Here is a 17,500-nt window from a genome sequence, read left to right as displayed (position 1 = left end):
AGTACAGTACTTACAAATTTAATGATCTCCAACACTGCCTACTGTGAGCGAATGAGAATGTATCTATGCTGGTTTTAACATTGTAAAACACTTCAATCCCCTCTTCTGTGGCTGAGCCCTCAGGAACTCACTCCACTACATGAAGGAATGTTGTGCATGCTGCTATGGCGGTATGACCACTCACAGGATGAGTGGGCTGCCCAATACTGTCACTATGGCGGTGTGACCACTCACAGGATGAGTGGCGCTGCCCAATACTGTCACTATGGCAGTGTGACCACTCACAGGATGAGTGGCGCTGCCCAGTACTGTCACTATGGCGGTGTGACCACTCACAGGATGAGTGGCGCTGCCCAATACTTTCACTATGGCGGTGTGACCACTCACAGGATGAGTGACGCTGCCCAGTACTGTCACTATGGCGGTGTGACCACTCACAGGATGAGTGGCGCTGCCCAATACTGTCACTATGGCGGTGTGTCCACTCACAGGATGAGTGGCGCTGCCCAGTACTGTCACTATGGTGGTGTGTCCACTCACAGGATGAGTGGCGCTGCCCAATACTGTCACTATGGCGGTGTGTCCACTCACAGGATGAGTGACGCTGCCCAGTACTGTCACTATGGCGGTGTGTCCACTCACAGGATGAGTGGCGCTGCCCAGTACTGTCACTATGGTGGTGTGTCCACTCACAGGATGAGTGGCGCTGCCCAATACTGTCACTATGGCGGTGTGTCCACTCACAGGATGAGTGGCGCTGCCCAATACTGTCACTATGGCGGTGTGTCCACTCACAGGATGAGTGGCGCTGCCCAATAAACTCGCCCCTCGGGGCAAAATTTAAAAAAAAATTATGAAGTCCAGCACATCTCTATCCCGGTCTATCACACTCGCAGATATATGTTTGCTGGTTTGTGTTGATAATGGATACCCACCCCACGTGTTAATAAAAAGATTCAGTGAAGCGCCTGGCTGTGTGAGCCCTTTTCACGTTAATAGTGAACGCGGTCCCTCTAGGGTGTTAGCGGTCTGCAAGATGAATTGCCAGTAGTTGTACGTTGTTATTGACAGCCGGAGTGTTGTTGATTGTTGTGATTGACAACTGGAATAATGTTGATTGTTTTGACAGCTGAACTAGTGTGATTGTTTGGACACACAGCTGGATTAGTGATTGTTTGAATACAAAACTGTAAATGCATGATTATTTTGATTGTGAATTAGAATTGTAATTTTAATTTCATGTGTTTCTATCGGAACAAATGAGGAATTGGTAGTCTAGACGAGCTTGAATTGTGAATTGTAGGAGTATCCAAATTGTAACACCTATTTACTTGGGGTTTGAGTTGTGAACTAGACGTTGTTATTAATTGCAGTGAAAGTTGTTTTATGCGGATTTTGCAGTAAGATCTCTATAGTCACTTCGTTCAAGTGGTTTAAATTTGACGGTAAATTTATGATGATAATACTGAAGTGGTCATAAACTTAAGAGCGTATACAACAAATTTTAATGAGAGAGAGAGAGAGAGAGAGAGAGAGAGAGAGAGAGAGAGAGAGAGAGCAAGAACAGCAGTTCAACAGACACATGGTAAGGATGCAAGTCAACAGTGAGCATAAAGAGAGAGAGACCGGCTATGACCTTGTCTCACCTTGAGTGACTCCTGTAAGTCCAGACGGGAGGTCGCTCCTGACAGAGAGAGAGAGAGAGAGAGAGAGAGAGAGAGAGAGAGAGAGAGAGAGAGAGAGAGAGAGAGAGAGAGAGAGAGAGAGAGAGAGAGAGAGAGAGAGAGCACACACACACACACACACACACACACACACACACACACACACACACACACACACACACACACACACACACACACACACACACACACACACACACACACGCGCGGGTATATACATGCACCTTTGGACTACAAATGCTTACCTTGGAGTGATGGAGTACCTCTGTACAAGAAGCAGATCGGGTGAGATGGGCGGTGGTGGGACCTCCCAACATTAAACCACAGCAACAGGAGAAGTTAGCCCTCGCTCAAGGTCAGCCCTCATTAGGCCGCCATTTCTGCTCTTGACAGACAGACACAGAGAGAGAGAGGGGCTCTCGCTGTTTTGTTTACATTTTAATGCATGGCTCGACTCCTCGCCAGCCAGTTAACTCCCCTCGTGTTGCATGGTCGTGTTTCTGATTGGTGGAGCGTGCTTGCTCCTGCTTCTGATTGGCGGAGCGTTGTTTTGTTATTGATTCGTGTTGATGCACTTGGGTAGCCCTCACCTTCTGTGATTGTAAATTGTTTTTTTCACTGATCTGTTATCCGATATCTGCTATCTGTAAAGCTGTCATAAAGAACTTTATTAATTCTTGTTGATTTTAACAAATCTGTTGAGTATTGTTTCTAGTAATACAGTTTACATGAGTTGTGGCAGCCATTGTGACACTGTCACAATGCGACAGTGTGTGTGACACCACCTGTCAGTGTGTGTGACACCACCTGGGGATGACACTGTCTCAGTGTGTGTGACACCACCTGTCAGTGTGTGTGACACCACCTGGGGATGACACTGTCACTGTGTGTGACACCACCTGGGGATGACACTGTCACTGTGTGTGACACCACCTGGGGATGACACTGTCAGTGTGTGTGACACCACCTGGGGATGACACTGTCAGTGTGTGTGACACCACCTCAAGGATGACACTGTCAGTGTGTGTGACACCACCTCAAGGATGACACTGTCAGTGTGTGTGACTGGCCCTTCTCTAATGGTTATATATATATATATATATATATATATATATATATATATATATATATATATATATATATATATATATATATATATATATATATATATAACCATTAGAGGAGGGCCAGCTGCGTCACTGGTAACTGCGTCATACAGTCACTGTGCAGCTTCGTTAGGGTAATTACACTGTTCAGCACAATCCACAATCATTACTAGGCTAAGAGCACTGTCCTTTGAGGGGGGGGAGGGGGGAGAGGGGAGTTGGTGGAATAATTAGTTTTAGTTTTTTCTTGGTATGTATATTGCAATTGGAACACTACACACACACTCACACACACACACACACACACACACACACACACACACACACACACACACACACACACACACACGCGCGCGCGCGCGCGCGCGCGAGACCAAAGAGCCAGAGCTCAACCCCCGCAAGCACAATTAGGTGAGTACACACACACACATACACATGAGTGCTCACACACAACACTGAACGTAACACAACTATCACCAAGTAACACTGAACGTAACACAACTATCACCAAGTAACACTGAACGTAACACAACTATCACCAAGTAACACTGAACGTAACACAACTATCACCAAGTAACACTGAACGTAACACAACTATCACCAAGTAACACTGAACGTGACACAACTATCACCAAGTAACACTGAACGTAACACAACTATCACCAAGTAACACTGAACGTGACACAACTATCACCAAGTAACACTGAACGTGACACAACTATCACCAAGGAACACTGAACGTGACATAACTATCAGCAAGGAACACTGAACGTGACATAACTATCAGCAAGGAACACTGAACGTGACACTAATATCAGCAAGGAACACTGAACGTAACACAACTATCACCAAGGAACACTGAACGTAACACAACTATCACCAAGTAACACTGAACGTGACACAACTATCACCAAGGAACACTGAACGTGACACCAATATCAGCAAGGAACACTGAACGTAACACAGCTATCACCACGTAACACAACTATCACCAAGTAACACTGAACGTAACACAACTATCACCAAGGAACACTGAACGTGACACCAATATCAGCAAGGAACACTGAACGTAACACAGCTATCACCACGTAACACAACTATCACCAAGTAACACTGAACGTAACACAACTATCACCAAGTAACACTGAACGTGACACAACTATCACCAAGGAACACTGAACGTGACACCAATATCACCAAGGAACACTGAACGTGACACCAATATCAGCAAGGAACACTGAACGTAACACAGCTATCACCACGTAACACAACTATCACCAAGTAACACTGAACGTGACACAACTATCACCAAGGAACACTGAACGTGACACCAATATCACCAAGGAACACTGAACGTGACACCAATATCAGCAAGGAACACTGAACGTAACACAGCTATCACCACGTAACACAACTATCACCAAGTAACACTGAACGTAACACAACTATCACCAAGTAACACTGAACGTGACAAGACCACCGTCACCACCATTGCTTACGGTCTTACAGAAAGTAACGCCAGTTAAACGCTCAATATCACCAAGAGTTCTACAAACGTAACAGTTAATCTCTGTATAACTACAAACGTAACAGTTAATCTCTGTATAACTACAAACGTAACAGTTAATCTCTGTATAATGTTAATAAATTCCTTAAATCACTCGCCAATGCTGTAATTCAACTTGCTAAGTTAATATTGTAGTTCAGTTGCTGAACCCCGATCACGTGCCTCTTGACCTTTGTCACCACTATTCGCAGGATGAGTATGAAAGTAGCCTCTTTAACCTTTGCAACTTCCACTCTCAGGATTGGTGTGGTGCCGCTGTGACCTTTATCACTTATAGGATGGGTATAGAGGGAGGGGAGGCTTCTGTACCCTACACCGGTACTCGCCTAGTTGTGTTCACCTAGTTGTGCTTGTGGGGGTTGAGCCCTGGCTCTTTGGGCCCGCCTCTCAACTGTTTATTAACTGGGTTTTTTTCTTTCTCCCACACTTACACATACACACACACACACACACACACACACACACACACACACACACACACACACACACACACACACACACACACACACACACACACACACACAGAGGAACGTGTGTGTGTGTAGAGGGAATAGAATCGTTCCTCTCATTGTTTGCTGATGATGCAAAAATTATGAGGAGGATTAAAACAGAAGATGATAGTAGGAGGCTACAAGATGACCTAGACAGACTGAATGAATGGTTCAGCAAATGGTTACTAAAGTTCAATCCGAATAAATGCGAGGTCATGAAACTAGGCAGTGGAAACAGGAGGCCAGACACAGGATACCGAATGGGAAATGAAGTGTTCATGAAACGAACAGAGAGAAAGATCTAGGAGTTGATATCACACCAAACCTGTCTTCTGAAGCCCACATAAAAAGAATAACATCAGCGGCGTATGCGAGGCTGGCTAACATCAGAACAGCATTCAGGAACCTGTGTAAGGAATCATTCAGAACCTTGTACACAGCATATGTAAGACCAATCCTGGAGTATGCGGCCCCAGCATGGAGCCCATACCTTGTCAAGCACAAGACGAAGCTGGAAAAAATTCAGAGGTATGCCACTAGGCTAGTCCCAGAACTAAGAGGCATTAGTTACGAGGAAAGGCTGCATGAAATGCACCTCACGACACTGGAAGACAGAAGAGTAAGGGGAGACATGATCACTACCTACAAAATTCTCAGAGGAATTGACAGGGTAGATAAGGATCAACTTTTTAACACAGGTGGTACGCGAACAAGGGGACACAGGTGGAGACTTAGTACCCAAATGAGCCACAGGGTCGTTAGAAAGAACTTTTTCAGTGTCAGAGTTGTTAACAGGTGGAATGCATTAGGCAGTGATGTGGTGGAGGCTGACTCCATACACAGTTTCAAATGTAGATATGATAGAGCCCAATACGCTCAGGAACCTGTACACACACACACACACACACACACACACACACACACACACACACACACACACACACACACACACACACACACACACACACACACACACACACACACACACACACACACACACACACACACATACACATACACACACACACACACACACACACACACACACACACAGCTGAGAGGTATGAGCTACGAGGAGAGACTATGGGAATTAAACCTCACTTCGCTGATAGACAGAAGAGTTAGGGGGGGGGGACATGATCACCACATTCAAGATTCTGAAGGGAATTGATAGGGTAGATAAAGACAGGCTATTTAACACAAGGGGCACACGCACAAGGGGACACAGGTGGAAACTGAGTGCCCAAATGAGCCACAGAGATATTAGAAAGAACTTTTTTAGTGTCAGAGTGGTTGACAAATGGAATGCATTAGGAAGTGATGTGGTGGAGGCTGACTCCATACACAGTTTCAAGTGTAGATATGATAGAGCCCAGTAGGCTCAGGAATCTGTACACCTGTTGATTGACGGTTGAGACGCGGGACCAAAGAGCCAGAGCTCAACCCCCGCAAACACAACTAGGCGAGTACAACTAGGTGAGTACACATACACACACACTCCCAGGAAGCAGCCAGTAACAGCTGTAACTCCCAGGTACCTATATACAGCTAGGTGAACAGTAAATACCTCACCAGTACCACTCATTTCTTGGTACTTCTTGAAGTACCTGTGAGTGGTACTTCACCAGTACCACTCACAGAGTGGGTATAGCGGTGCTCCTGAACCCTACACCAGTTCCACTCACCCACAAGAACCAGCTATGGTTCACACAGCAGGCAGCAACCATTGGGGTTCCCACACCATACTCCAGAGATCAGTACACTCATTATCTTGACTCAACACTGTAGGATACATGTGTCGCACACACCCTCTCCCTGTATAAGTATCCCCCCCCAACACACCCCTTGGGTGAAGCAGTTACACTTGACACTTAAATACCCACTAAACACGGACTGATCCATGTCCCAACCAGCTCACGGCACTTATGAAGTGACCAACCGTAGCGATCACTTACATAAGTTATTAGTTCACTAAACACGGACTGATCCATGTCCCAACCAGCTCACGGCACTTAAGAAGTGACCAACCGTAGCGATCACTTACATAAGTTATTAGTTAAGTAAGTAAGTTTGCCCCACAGACCGCACTACTCGTAACAACAATATTTTTCTTTGATAAATATTTGACTTGCCTTTTTCATTACATATATTGCTTTATCACTAGTCACACTTTGCACGCTCATCCCTGAACAATATCATTGTACAACTTAGCGCCCATACACGTGCCGGCCTCCAATATTATCACTGGTATTGTGCGACGAAAAGTGAACTATTGTGAACAGTTTCTAGGGCGGCGAAGGCCTCCGGGGGCTACGAAGGCTCCTGGGGCTACGACGCCTTCTGAGGCTACGACGCCTTCTGGGGCTACGACGCCTTAGCTACGAGGCCTCCGGGGGCTACGACACCTGGGGCTACGAGGCCTCCTGGGGCTACGACGCTTGAGCTACGAGGCCTCCTGGGGCTACGACGCCTGAGCTACGACGCCTCCGGGGGCTACGAAACCTTAGCTACGAGGCCTCCTGGGGCTACGACATTTGAGCTACGAGGCCTCCTGGGGCTACGACGCCTGAGCTACGACGCCTCCGGGGGCTACGACGCCTGAGCTACGACGCCTCCGGGAGCTACGACGCCTGAGCTACGAGGCCTCCTGGGGCTACGACGCCTGAGCTACGAGGCCTCCTGGGGCTACGACGCCTGAGCTACGAGGCCTCCTGGGGCTACGAGGCCTCCGGGGGCTACGACGCCTGAGCTACGAGGCCTCCTGGGGCTACGACGCCTGAGCTACGAGGCCTCCTGGGTCAGAACACTAGACAACACCGTCGGTGGAGGGAGTGAGGGGGGGGGGGGGTGCCGATGTGTGTGGAGGCCGGCGGTGGTGGCACTGTGAGGGAGAGAGCCAGTGGGTGCCGTGGTCGCCTTGGCCCCGGCTGCACACTGGTGCCACCGCCAGGCGGGGCACTCTACCATTAAACTGCCAGTGTTGCCACATTCCCACCACTGCTTCAACTCTTCCACAACTCTCAACCCTCTGCCTGGCAACAGTCATCAATCATTGGGTTGTTTTCATGGTGGCGGCGACTTCTGGGGAGAGGAGAAAATACAAGTGAATTACAGATGCTTTAAGAATTTACTATTTGGGCTTCATTGGCGGGGAAATGCTTCATGACGCCACAATTCACTTCTCTCATAGATTCGAGAAGAGTAACAGTTTTGACGCCCGACGGTCTCGCTTCTTGCAGGTCCGCGTTCAATCCCCGACCGTCCAAGTGGTTTGGCATCGTTCTTGCCAGTTAGTCCCATTACATATTCCTTTCAGAGTGCTACATTGGTTCTAATATGTTGCTACATTGTGTTACCATGTGCCCCGAGGACTCACAAACTGCCTACATTGGTCATGATTAGAAATTGTAACCCATCTCCTTAGACAAAGGTCAAATGGTCGTTAATGTAGCCGCCATTCCCCTGTTTATGACTGAAACATACAAGACACACTACTCAAGTGAACATATTCCATCTTTGATTTCGAACAATGATCTGCTGATGTCTTGTGTTCGAATCGCGCCTCTGTAAATGCTTCCTCCACCTACTGCAGTTTGACTGTAACATAAATACAGCCTTGTATTTATCTGCCTGTAACAGATAAATACAGCCTTGATGTACCGCCTGTAACAGATAAATACAGCCATGATGTACCGCCTGTAACAGATAAATACAGCCATGATGTACCGCCTGTAACAGATAAATACAGCCATGATGTACCGCCTGTAACAGATAAATACAGCCATGATGTACCGCCTGTAACAGATAAATACAGCCTTGATGTACCGCCTGTAACAGAACACTGTAGATGGGGCCGTCAGGAGAGACACTGCCCTGGAAACACAAACCGTAACTGACCCTATTTTCCGCTTGTCACAACTCGTAATAAAGTTGTTACATCTTGACTTAACCTGTTTTTGACGTATTAGAACGTTGTTACAACTTGTTATATTGGTTGTTATAACTGGTTAGGAGGTGTTAAATCTTGTTCGAACGTTGTAGCAACGTCGTAGTTTCGCTGTGTGTTTGGTTGTCCATGGACAACAAAGACTTGGCTACAATCTCATAAGTTCTGAGTTAATAATCACAGCAGTTAGATCACAGCCCAAAGGTCGCGGGTTCGATTCCAGCGAGAGGACAGAGAGGGGTTGAGAGCGTTTCCTAACACCTGACACCTCTGTTCACCCAGCAGTATGTCGGTACTCGGGGAGTTAGGCAACTGTTGTGGTTGGCATGTTGAGATAGGTCAGAGGTTGGCCTTCGGGGAACTCAATAGGCCTATAACCAGCCGTCCTCGCGAGCGTCCCCAACGTCAAGAAACTGACGTACTAAAGTGCCCTTATCCTAACCTACCAGGGCATCCCACCAACAGAAAACGGAACATTATGTCAAGTTCACGAGCCGCGGCCATTTTCTTGTACATAATGTTTTGGCCTTAGGTGAAGTCTACGTCAAAATGCGACGTTCTATGAAGTGGACGGCTTGGCCTACCTTACCTTTCCCTCCACAAAGGTCAAGTGGACGGCTTGGCCTACCTTACCTTCCCTAAGCCTAAGACTTGGTAAAGCCCAAGACTTAATAAAGCCCAAGACACATGAGTAATATGATGTGAACAATAAACTAACCCACATTAAAGCCTAAGATTAACCTCAGTCAATAATCCTTCACTTTGTTCCGACTAACTAAATGTTAAAATCTCACCTAACTAATATTTCCCTATCTAGGATATCATTTTAAGTATCTAGGACCAATGCTCCTGTATTCTTTAAACTTCTCTCACTATTAGAGAAGTTCTGATTGTTCTAGGTTAGCAGAACATAGAGAGAACCAAGATGTTCAGCAATTATAAGGGATACGAAGCCTTCCTGGAATTTCTGGACGCGTACACAACAAAAAGCAACTCCAAGCGGGACTTTGTCATCAGAAATGATCTCCTCAAGAAATACAGGAAATTCTGTCGTGAGAGAGGAGAGAGAGCAGCGGCACCCGTCAACATAGGACGATCCCTGAGTGGTATGGGGATCCGTGCCACTATGAGGGTTGGCGGCACGCATGGCCTGGGTCAGAAGTATGCCTACACAGGCCTCATGTGGGCTAAGACCACAGATGACCTGCACCATGACGTGGCCGGGCATCATACCGTCACAGAACCATACGTCGCCATAACCGAACTTGAACCAATGGACAACAAAATAGTCACCAAAACTACTGTCAAACTAACGAGGCTACCATGGAACCCCGTCCCAAGGGTTATTACCACCGGAGGACACGACCTGGACGATAAGTTGATGTCCAAGACATCAGTTAGGCTCAAGAGGATGAGAGATGACCTCTCTCAAGACACCTCCGAGGTCAACTTAAAGCAAAAGAAGAAAAGAAAGAGAAGCGGCGTCAAGAAAGATAATGAATGTTATTGGCCGCAGTTAATAGACGAAGTTCAAATTTTTAAAGAAGTTATTTTATACGTTCTCAAGCATTGAAGGAAATTATATTTTGTCAAGTATTTTCTTTATTATTTATTTAATTTTTATTATTTATTTATTTTTTTTTACCATAGCATTTCTGTCTAGACGGCTTCTATTAATTTATTAATGTGTGTTTTGTATGTTTATAATATGATTCGTGATAGTTTATAGTTTCGTAGATTAGAGAGAGTGTATGTGTGTGTGTGTATTTAACTAGTTGTACTTACCTAGTTGTCCTTGCGTGGGTTGAGCTCTGGTTCTTTGGTCCCGCCTCTCAATCGTCAATCAATAGGTGTACAGGTTCCTGAGCCTACTGGGCTCTATCATATCTACACTTGAAACTGTATATGGAGTCAGCCTCCACCACATCACTGCCTAATGCATTCCATTTGTCAACCACTCTGACACTAAAAAAGTTCTTTCTAATATCTCTGTGGCTCATTTAAGCGCTCAGTTTCCACCTGTGTCCCCTAGTGCGTGTGCCCCTTGTGTGTGTGTGTGTGTGTGTGTGTGTGTGTGTGTGTGTGTGTGTGTGTGTGTGTGTGTGTGTGTGTGTGTACTAGTGCGTGCGTGCGTGTGCCGACCGGTCACTACACACAGCACGGCGGACATACCCACCCACCCACCGGCTACCCGACAGCGGGACACTTAACCACGGCATTTTCATGGAATCACATTGAAGTATTTATAATGGAAGCGAGCAGGAGATAGGAGTGTATTGTGCAACGCTTCCTCTCACTATTAGGTGCCTCCCGCACACTATATATGGTGATGTGTACCACTATCTCCCTCCCACGCTGGGTATTGTGTAACACCATCTCCCTCCCACGCTAGGTATTGTGTACTACCATCTCCCTCCCACGGTGGGTATTGTGTACTACCATCTCCCTCCCACGGTGGGTATTGTGTACTACCATCTCCCTCCCACGCTGGGTATTGTGTACTACCATCTCCCTCCCACGCTAGGTATTGTGTAACACCATCTCCCTCCCACGCTAGGTATTGTGTACCAACATCTCCCTCCCACGCTAGGTATTGTGTACCAACATCTCCCTCCCACGCTAGGTATTGTGTACCAACATCTCCCTCCCACGCTAGGTATCTTAGGATAGGCCTAGCCTATCCTAACCTAACGTAAACTAGCCTAAACTAGTCTAACGTATCCTGTATACTGGTGAATACTCTTATGCGATAAGTGGATTCTTTTATATTTGCACTAGTGACCCCAGCTGGGGTCACTAGCGCAGCTGGGGTCACTAGTGCAGCTGGGGTCACTAGCGCAGCTGGGGTCACTAGCGCAGCTGGGGTCACTAGTGCAGCTGGGGTCACTAGCGCAGCTGGGGTCACTAGTGCAGCTGGGGTCACTAGCGCAGCTGGGGTCACTAGCGCAGCTGGGGTCACTAGTGCAGCTGGGGTCACTAGCGCAGCTGGGGTCACTAGTGCAGCTGGGGTCACTAGTGCAGCTGGGGTCACTAGTGCAGCTGGGGTCACTAGTGCAGCTGGGGTCACTAGTGCAGCTGGGGTCACTAGCGCAGCTGGGGTCACTAGTGCAGCTGGGGTCACTAGTGCAGCTGGGGTCACTAGTGCAGCTGGGGTCACTAGTGCAGCTGGGGTCACTAGTGCAGCTGGGGTCACTAGTGCAGCTGGGGTCACTAGTGCAGCTGGGGTCACTAGTGCAGCTGGGGTCACTAGTGCAGCTGGGGTCACTAGCGCAGCTGGGGTCACTAGTGCAGCTGGGGTCACTAGTGCAGCTGGGGTCACTAGTGCAGCTGGGGTCACTAGTGCAGCTGGGGTCACTAGTGCAGCTGGGGTCAGCTACACAAGTGACCCCCTCCCTTACCCCCCCCCCCCCCCCCCCCCATGGTAAGACAAACACACATCAACAGGAGTGACGGGCAGTCTGGTGTTTCCTGTAGACTTCCTCGAAGTGAGCTGCTTGGCCTCACCCCCTTCACTTGACTTCTACATACGCCACGACGCTAACTTGACTCTTGTTGCGTCACTTGACTTCACCACCTCACCAATGTGCGTTTATTGAAGTATCCTCTGTGGCCCTCTCTTTTTGACTTCTACTCCTGCTTGATGGGGTTCTGGGAGTTCTTCTACTCCCCAAGCCCGGCCCGAGGCCAGGCTTGACTTGTGAGAGTTTGGTCCACTGGGCTGTTGCTTGGAGCGGCCCGCAGGCCCACCACAGCCCGGCTCTGGCTGCGACTCGCCACGTTATTGTTTTGACTGCATTGGATTATACTTTACTCACAATGCTGGTAATTGGATTTTATTTGGGGTGTCATTGTGAGACTCAGAGCGGGTCTTGTGGGAGATGTGTTCCTTGGGGGAGTTGCTATTGTGAAGGTTCTAAGCGACCGCTTTATGGGTTTTAGAGTGGTGGTGGTGCAGGTATGTGGAGTGTGGGTTGTGGTAGTGAAGGTTGGTGTGTGGGTGTGTGTGTGTGTGTGTGTGTGTGGGTGTGGGTGTGTACTCACCTAGTTGTGCTTGCGGGGGTTGAGCTCTGGCTCTTTGGTCCCGCCTCTCAACCGTCAATCAACAGGTGTACAGGTTCCTGAGCCTACTGGGCTCTGTCATATGTACATTTGAAACTGTGTATGGAGTCAGCCTCCACCACATCACTGCCTAATGCATTCCATTTGTCAACCACTCTGACACTAAAAAATTTTGTCAGTGTGTGTGTGTGTGTCTCTCTCTCTCTCTGTCTCTCTCTCTCTCTCTCTCTCTCTCTCTCTCTCTCTCTCTCTCTCTCTCTCTCTCTCTCTCTCTCTCTCTCTCTCTCTCTCTCTCTCTCTCTCTCTCTCTCTCTCTCTCTCTCTCTCTCTCTCTCTCTCTCTCTCTCTTTCTCTCTCTCTCACCCTCTCACCCTCTCAATCCCTCCCTCCCTCCCTCCCCAGGTACGGGCCAGACTGACACGGATGACGTGCGCAGGTACGGGTCACGCAGGACGGGCGGGTAATGGATGCCCTCGACACGGAGGATGTCCTCCGTGTCGTCAGCATTCAGCTGTGCTTCCTCTTTATCTCCGTCTCGCTTCTTCCCCTTCCATGTCCTGTCCCACATTCACCGTCTGTCTGACTCCCCCTTCACCCCCCTCCCCTCCCGTCCCCTTCCTTCTCCTCACCCTCCCCTAAACCACCTTCCCTCCTCCAGAATTGATTCTTGTCCTACCCTCATTGATTCTTGTCCTACCCTCATTGATTCTTGCCCTACCCCCATTGATTCTTGTCCTACCCTCATTGATTCTTGTCCTACCCTCATTGATTCTTGTCCTACCCTCATTGATTCTTGCCCTACCCCCATTGATTCTTGTCCTACCCTCATTGATTCTTGCCCTACCCCCATTGATTCTTGTCCTACCCTCATTGATTCTTGCCCTACCCCCATTGATTCTTGTCCTACCCTCATTGATTCTTGTCCTACCGCCATTGATTCTTGCCCTACCCCCATTGATTCTTGTCCTACCCTCATTGATTCTTGCCCTACACCCATTGATTCTTGCCCTACCCCCATTGATTCTTGCCCTACACCCATTGATTCTTGCCCTACCCCCATTGATTCTTGCCCTACCCCCATTGATTCTTGCCCTACACCCATTGATTCTTGCCCTACACCCATTGATTCTTGCCCTACACCCATTGATTCTTGCCCTACACCCATTGATTCTTGCCCTACCCCCATTGATTCTTGCCCTACACCCATTGATTCTTGCCCTACCCCCATTGATTCTTGCCCTACCCCCATTGATTCTTGCCCTACCCCCATTGATTCTTGCCCTACCCCCATTGATTCTTGCCCTACACCCATTGATTCTTGCCCTACCCCCATTGATTCTTGCCCTACCCCCATTGATTCTTGCCCTACACCCATTGATTCTTGCCCTACACCCATTGATTCTTGCCCTACCCCCATTGATTCTTGCCCTGCACCCATTGATTCTTGCCCTACACCCATTGATTCTTGCCCTACACCCATTGATTCTTGCCCTCCCCCCATTGATTCTTGCCCTCCCCCATTGATTCTTGCCCTACACCCATTGATTCTTGCCCTCCCCCCATTGATTCTTGCCCTCCCCCATTGATTCTTGCCCTACACCCATTGATTCTTGTCCTACCCCCATTGGTTGTCACCCCCATTGGTTGTCACCCCCTTTGGCTGTCACCCCCTTTGGCTGTCACCCCATTGGTTGTCACCCCCATTGGCTGTCAACCCCATAATATATAAGTTGTCACCCGCATTGGTTGTCACCACCATTGGTTGCCACCCCATTGGCTGTCACCCCCATTAGTTGTCACCCCATTGAGTCTACCCATCTCTATCAGGCGTCCACCATTGGCTCTCTCACTGTGTTCCTCAGTCCTACCATTAGTTCTATCTACTTTTACTAACATATGTTTATGTCGTGTCTGTACCCATTAATACCCATTGATGGCCCTCTTTGATGCCATACCCCGACCATTATAACATGCCCCAACTATTATATATATAAAGGAGGGTATAGCTATATGTAGCGTTATATGTGTGTGTGTTGCTATATGTAGCGTCACGTGCGATGGGGAGACAGGAGCGCCATGCACACTAGCCTAGGTAACATTGATCAGATGCCTGGCGTTCCTTCGCCAAAGTTCGTGCGTTGCTAACGCCGGATTTATGGATTGCCGGGCACAGCTGCGCCAGTGCTAACTTACCGGTGTAATTGGTCCCGCTCATTGAGCAGTGTGGGAGGGACCTGACGTAGCGGACTTAACGACAGTGTACCTCATGGCTTATGTCTAGCGAGACCGCAAGACCGCTAATGTTTAGCGAGACCTGGTGACCGCTCATGTCTAGCGAGACCTGTTGACCGCTCATGTCTAGCAAGACCTGGTGACCGCTAATGTCTAGCGAGACCTGGTGACCGCTAATGTTTAGCGAGACCTCGTGACCGCTAATGTTTAGCGAGACCTCGTGACCGCTCATGTCTAGCAAGACCTGGTGACCGCTCATGTTTAGTGAGACCTCGTGACCGCTAATGTCTAGCGAGACCTGGTGACCGCTCATGTCTAGCGAGACCTGGTGACCGCTTATGTCTAGCGAGAGACTGAACCTCGTGACCAAAGAGGTGTATATTCTCAGCCCCATGACGGCACGGGTGTACACGTGCAGGGAGACAACACACCCGACCAACACCAAACACATGTGAAAAGAGTAATCTGTGTGTGTGTGTGTATGTGTGTGTGTGTACTCACCTATATGTACTCACCTATATGTGCTTGCAGGATCGAGCATTGACTCTTGGATCCCGCCTTTCTAGCTATCGGTTGTTTACAGCAATGACTCCTGTCCCATTTCCCTATCATACCTAGTTTTAAAAGTATGAATAGTATTTGCTTCCACAACCTGTTCCCCAAGTGCATTCCATTTTTCTACTACTCTCACGCTAAAAGAAAACTTCCTAACATCTCTGTGACTCATCTGAGTTTCCAGTTTCCACCCATGTCCCCTCGTTCTGTTATTATTACGTGTGAACATTTCATCTATTTCCACTTTATCAATTCCCCTGAGTATTTTATATGTCCCTATCATATCTCCTCTCTCCCTTCTTTTCTCTAGTGTCGTTAGGTTGTGTGTGTGTGTGTGTGTGTGTGTGTGTGTGTGTGTGTGTGTGTGTGTGTGTGTGTGTGTGTGTGTGTGTGCGTGCGTGTGTGTGTGTGTGTGTGAGAGAGTATGGAGGTCCGCCATACTCTCGGGGGACGGGGGTCCAACTCAAAGACTGTCATAGGATCCTTGAGGTCCAAAGTTATGCCTCCAGGTCATCTCTTCACTCGACCCCTTCACGGTCAAGGCTGCCAACTTCTTAAGAGTAATTAAGATCACTTCTTAATGCTAGGACCCTTCCGTCTTCAGTCATTCTTGCAGGTGCCAGAGCCTCCATTCAGGAAATCATCCTCTCTCTACTTGCGCTGGGACAGTATAGGTTAACCAGATATAACTTGTTCCTCAAGCTGAAGGAAGTAACCTATTTACCGTTTATAATTATTTATAAGACAGGCCCTAATTTGAGAAGGGCAAGTTAACGCCCTGCTTGTGATGACGCAGGACGAGGACAGGCTGCTCAAAGGCAGGCTGGCAGCCCACCCTAGGAATGAGGAAGAGAGAGAGAATGAGGGAGGGAGGGAGAGAGAGAGAGAGAGAGAGAGAATGAAGGAGGGAGAGAGAGAATGAGGGAGGGAGAGAGAGAGAGAGTGAGAGAGACATATGAGGGTCAGAGAGAGAGAGAGAGAGAGAGAGAGAGAGAGAGAGAGAGAGAGAGAGAGAGAGAGAGAGAGAGATGAGAGTCAGAGAGAGAGAGAGAGAGAGAGAGAGAGAGAGAGAGAGAGAGAGAGAGAGAGAGAGAGAGAGAGAGAGACATGAGAGTCACAGAGAGAGAGAGAGAGATAATTACCATCTTGGGGGATAAAGTTTGACTCTTCAATATCTATGAAGAGCCCCATGCTGAGCCCAGCAAGCAAGGGAGCCAAAACGTTCGCACCTTAAGATACAGTTCGTACTATCTTGAGAGCAAAGGTCCCAAAACCTTATATGATGCACAAGTTTGCTCTCATCTTGAGTATGCTGCACTCTCCTGGATGGCTTTAACCCCCTTCACCCCTCTCCCTAACATTTATACCACCTCTGGACATGATCTTGAGCTACCTCATCCCTTTGTGTGTATTTTACCTCAATAAACTTATTTCAATGGAGACACGCACTAGGGATAAGCCGAAGTTGTCAACCACAGCATCAGTCAAGTCGTTTTGGCATCACCGGCCTCATGCTGGCTGTGCCGAGATCATCACTCTGGCAGCGATCATTCACTCCATTCATCATCACTCCCAGACTCACTCCTCGCATGAGCAACATGTTGACTCATCACGTAGCTACGAGGGACATGAAGTGAAGCGATTATATGAAGCCTCTGGTACGCACTAGGCGCCAGCTTCATTCAGTAGCTCAAATGGTCGTAAGTTAGCACTAAATTAAATTTATGAGTAATAAAAAAATAAACTCATCATATATGTGAGTTTAGAAGATCAGGCTTCAGATGAGCTGATGAACTATAACAGTTGTTTCATTAGGACATATAGAACTGAGAGAGAGAGAGAGACAAAGAGAGAGAGAGCGA

The 17,500-nt window shown here is 48.0% G+C and overlaps 2 protein-coding genes across 2 annotated transcripts in view; one reads left to right on the top strand and one right to left on the bottom strand.

The window, feature by feature from the left end:
* The window catches only part of LOC123746818 (caskin-2), a 35,987-nt gene extending 25,032 nt beyond the window's left edge, over positions 1-10,955 (bottom strand). Inside the window, 2 exon segments of the mRNA XM_069319631.1 lie at positions 1,928-2,334; positions 10,578-10,955. Of these exon segments, the coding sequence (XP_069175732.1) occupies positions 1,928-1,999 (72 nt within the window). The 5' untranslated portion in view covers positions 2,000-2,334; positions 10,578-10,955.
* Positions 10,956-13,336: 2,381 nt separating this feature from the next.
* LOC138359835 (uncharacterized) lies at positions 13,337-14,437 on the top strand. Its single transcript, XM_069319542.1, has one exon. It carries the CDS (start codon positions 13,337-13,339, stop codon positions 14,435-14,437), a length of 1,101 nt encoding a protein of 366 aa, XP_069175643.1.
* The last annotated feature ends 3,063 nt before the right edge of the window (positions 14,438-17,500 follow it).

The sequence above is a fragment of the Procambarus clarkii genome, chromosome 93 (genome assembly GCF_040958095.1).
Source record: "Procambarus clarkii isolate CNS0578487 chromosome 93, FALCON_Pclarkii_2.0, whole genome shotgun sequence".
Taxonomy (NCBI): domain Eukaryota; kingdom Metazoa; phylum Arthropoda; class Malacostraca; order Decapoda; family Cambaridae; genus Procambarus; species Procambarus clarkii.
This window is presented reverse-complemented; position numbering and strand designations above follow the sequence as displayed.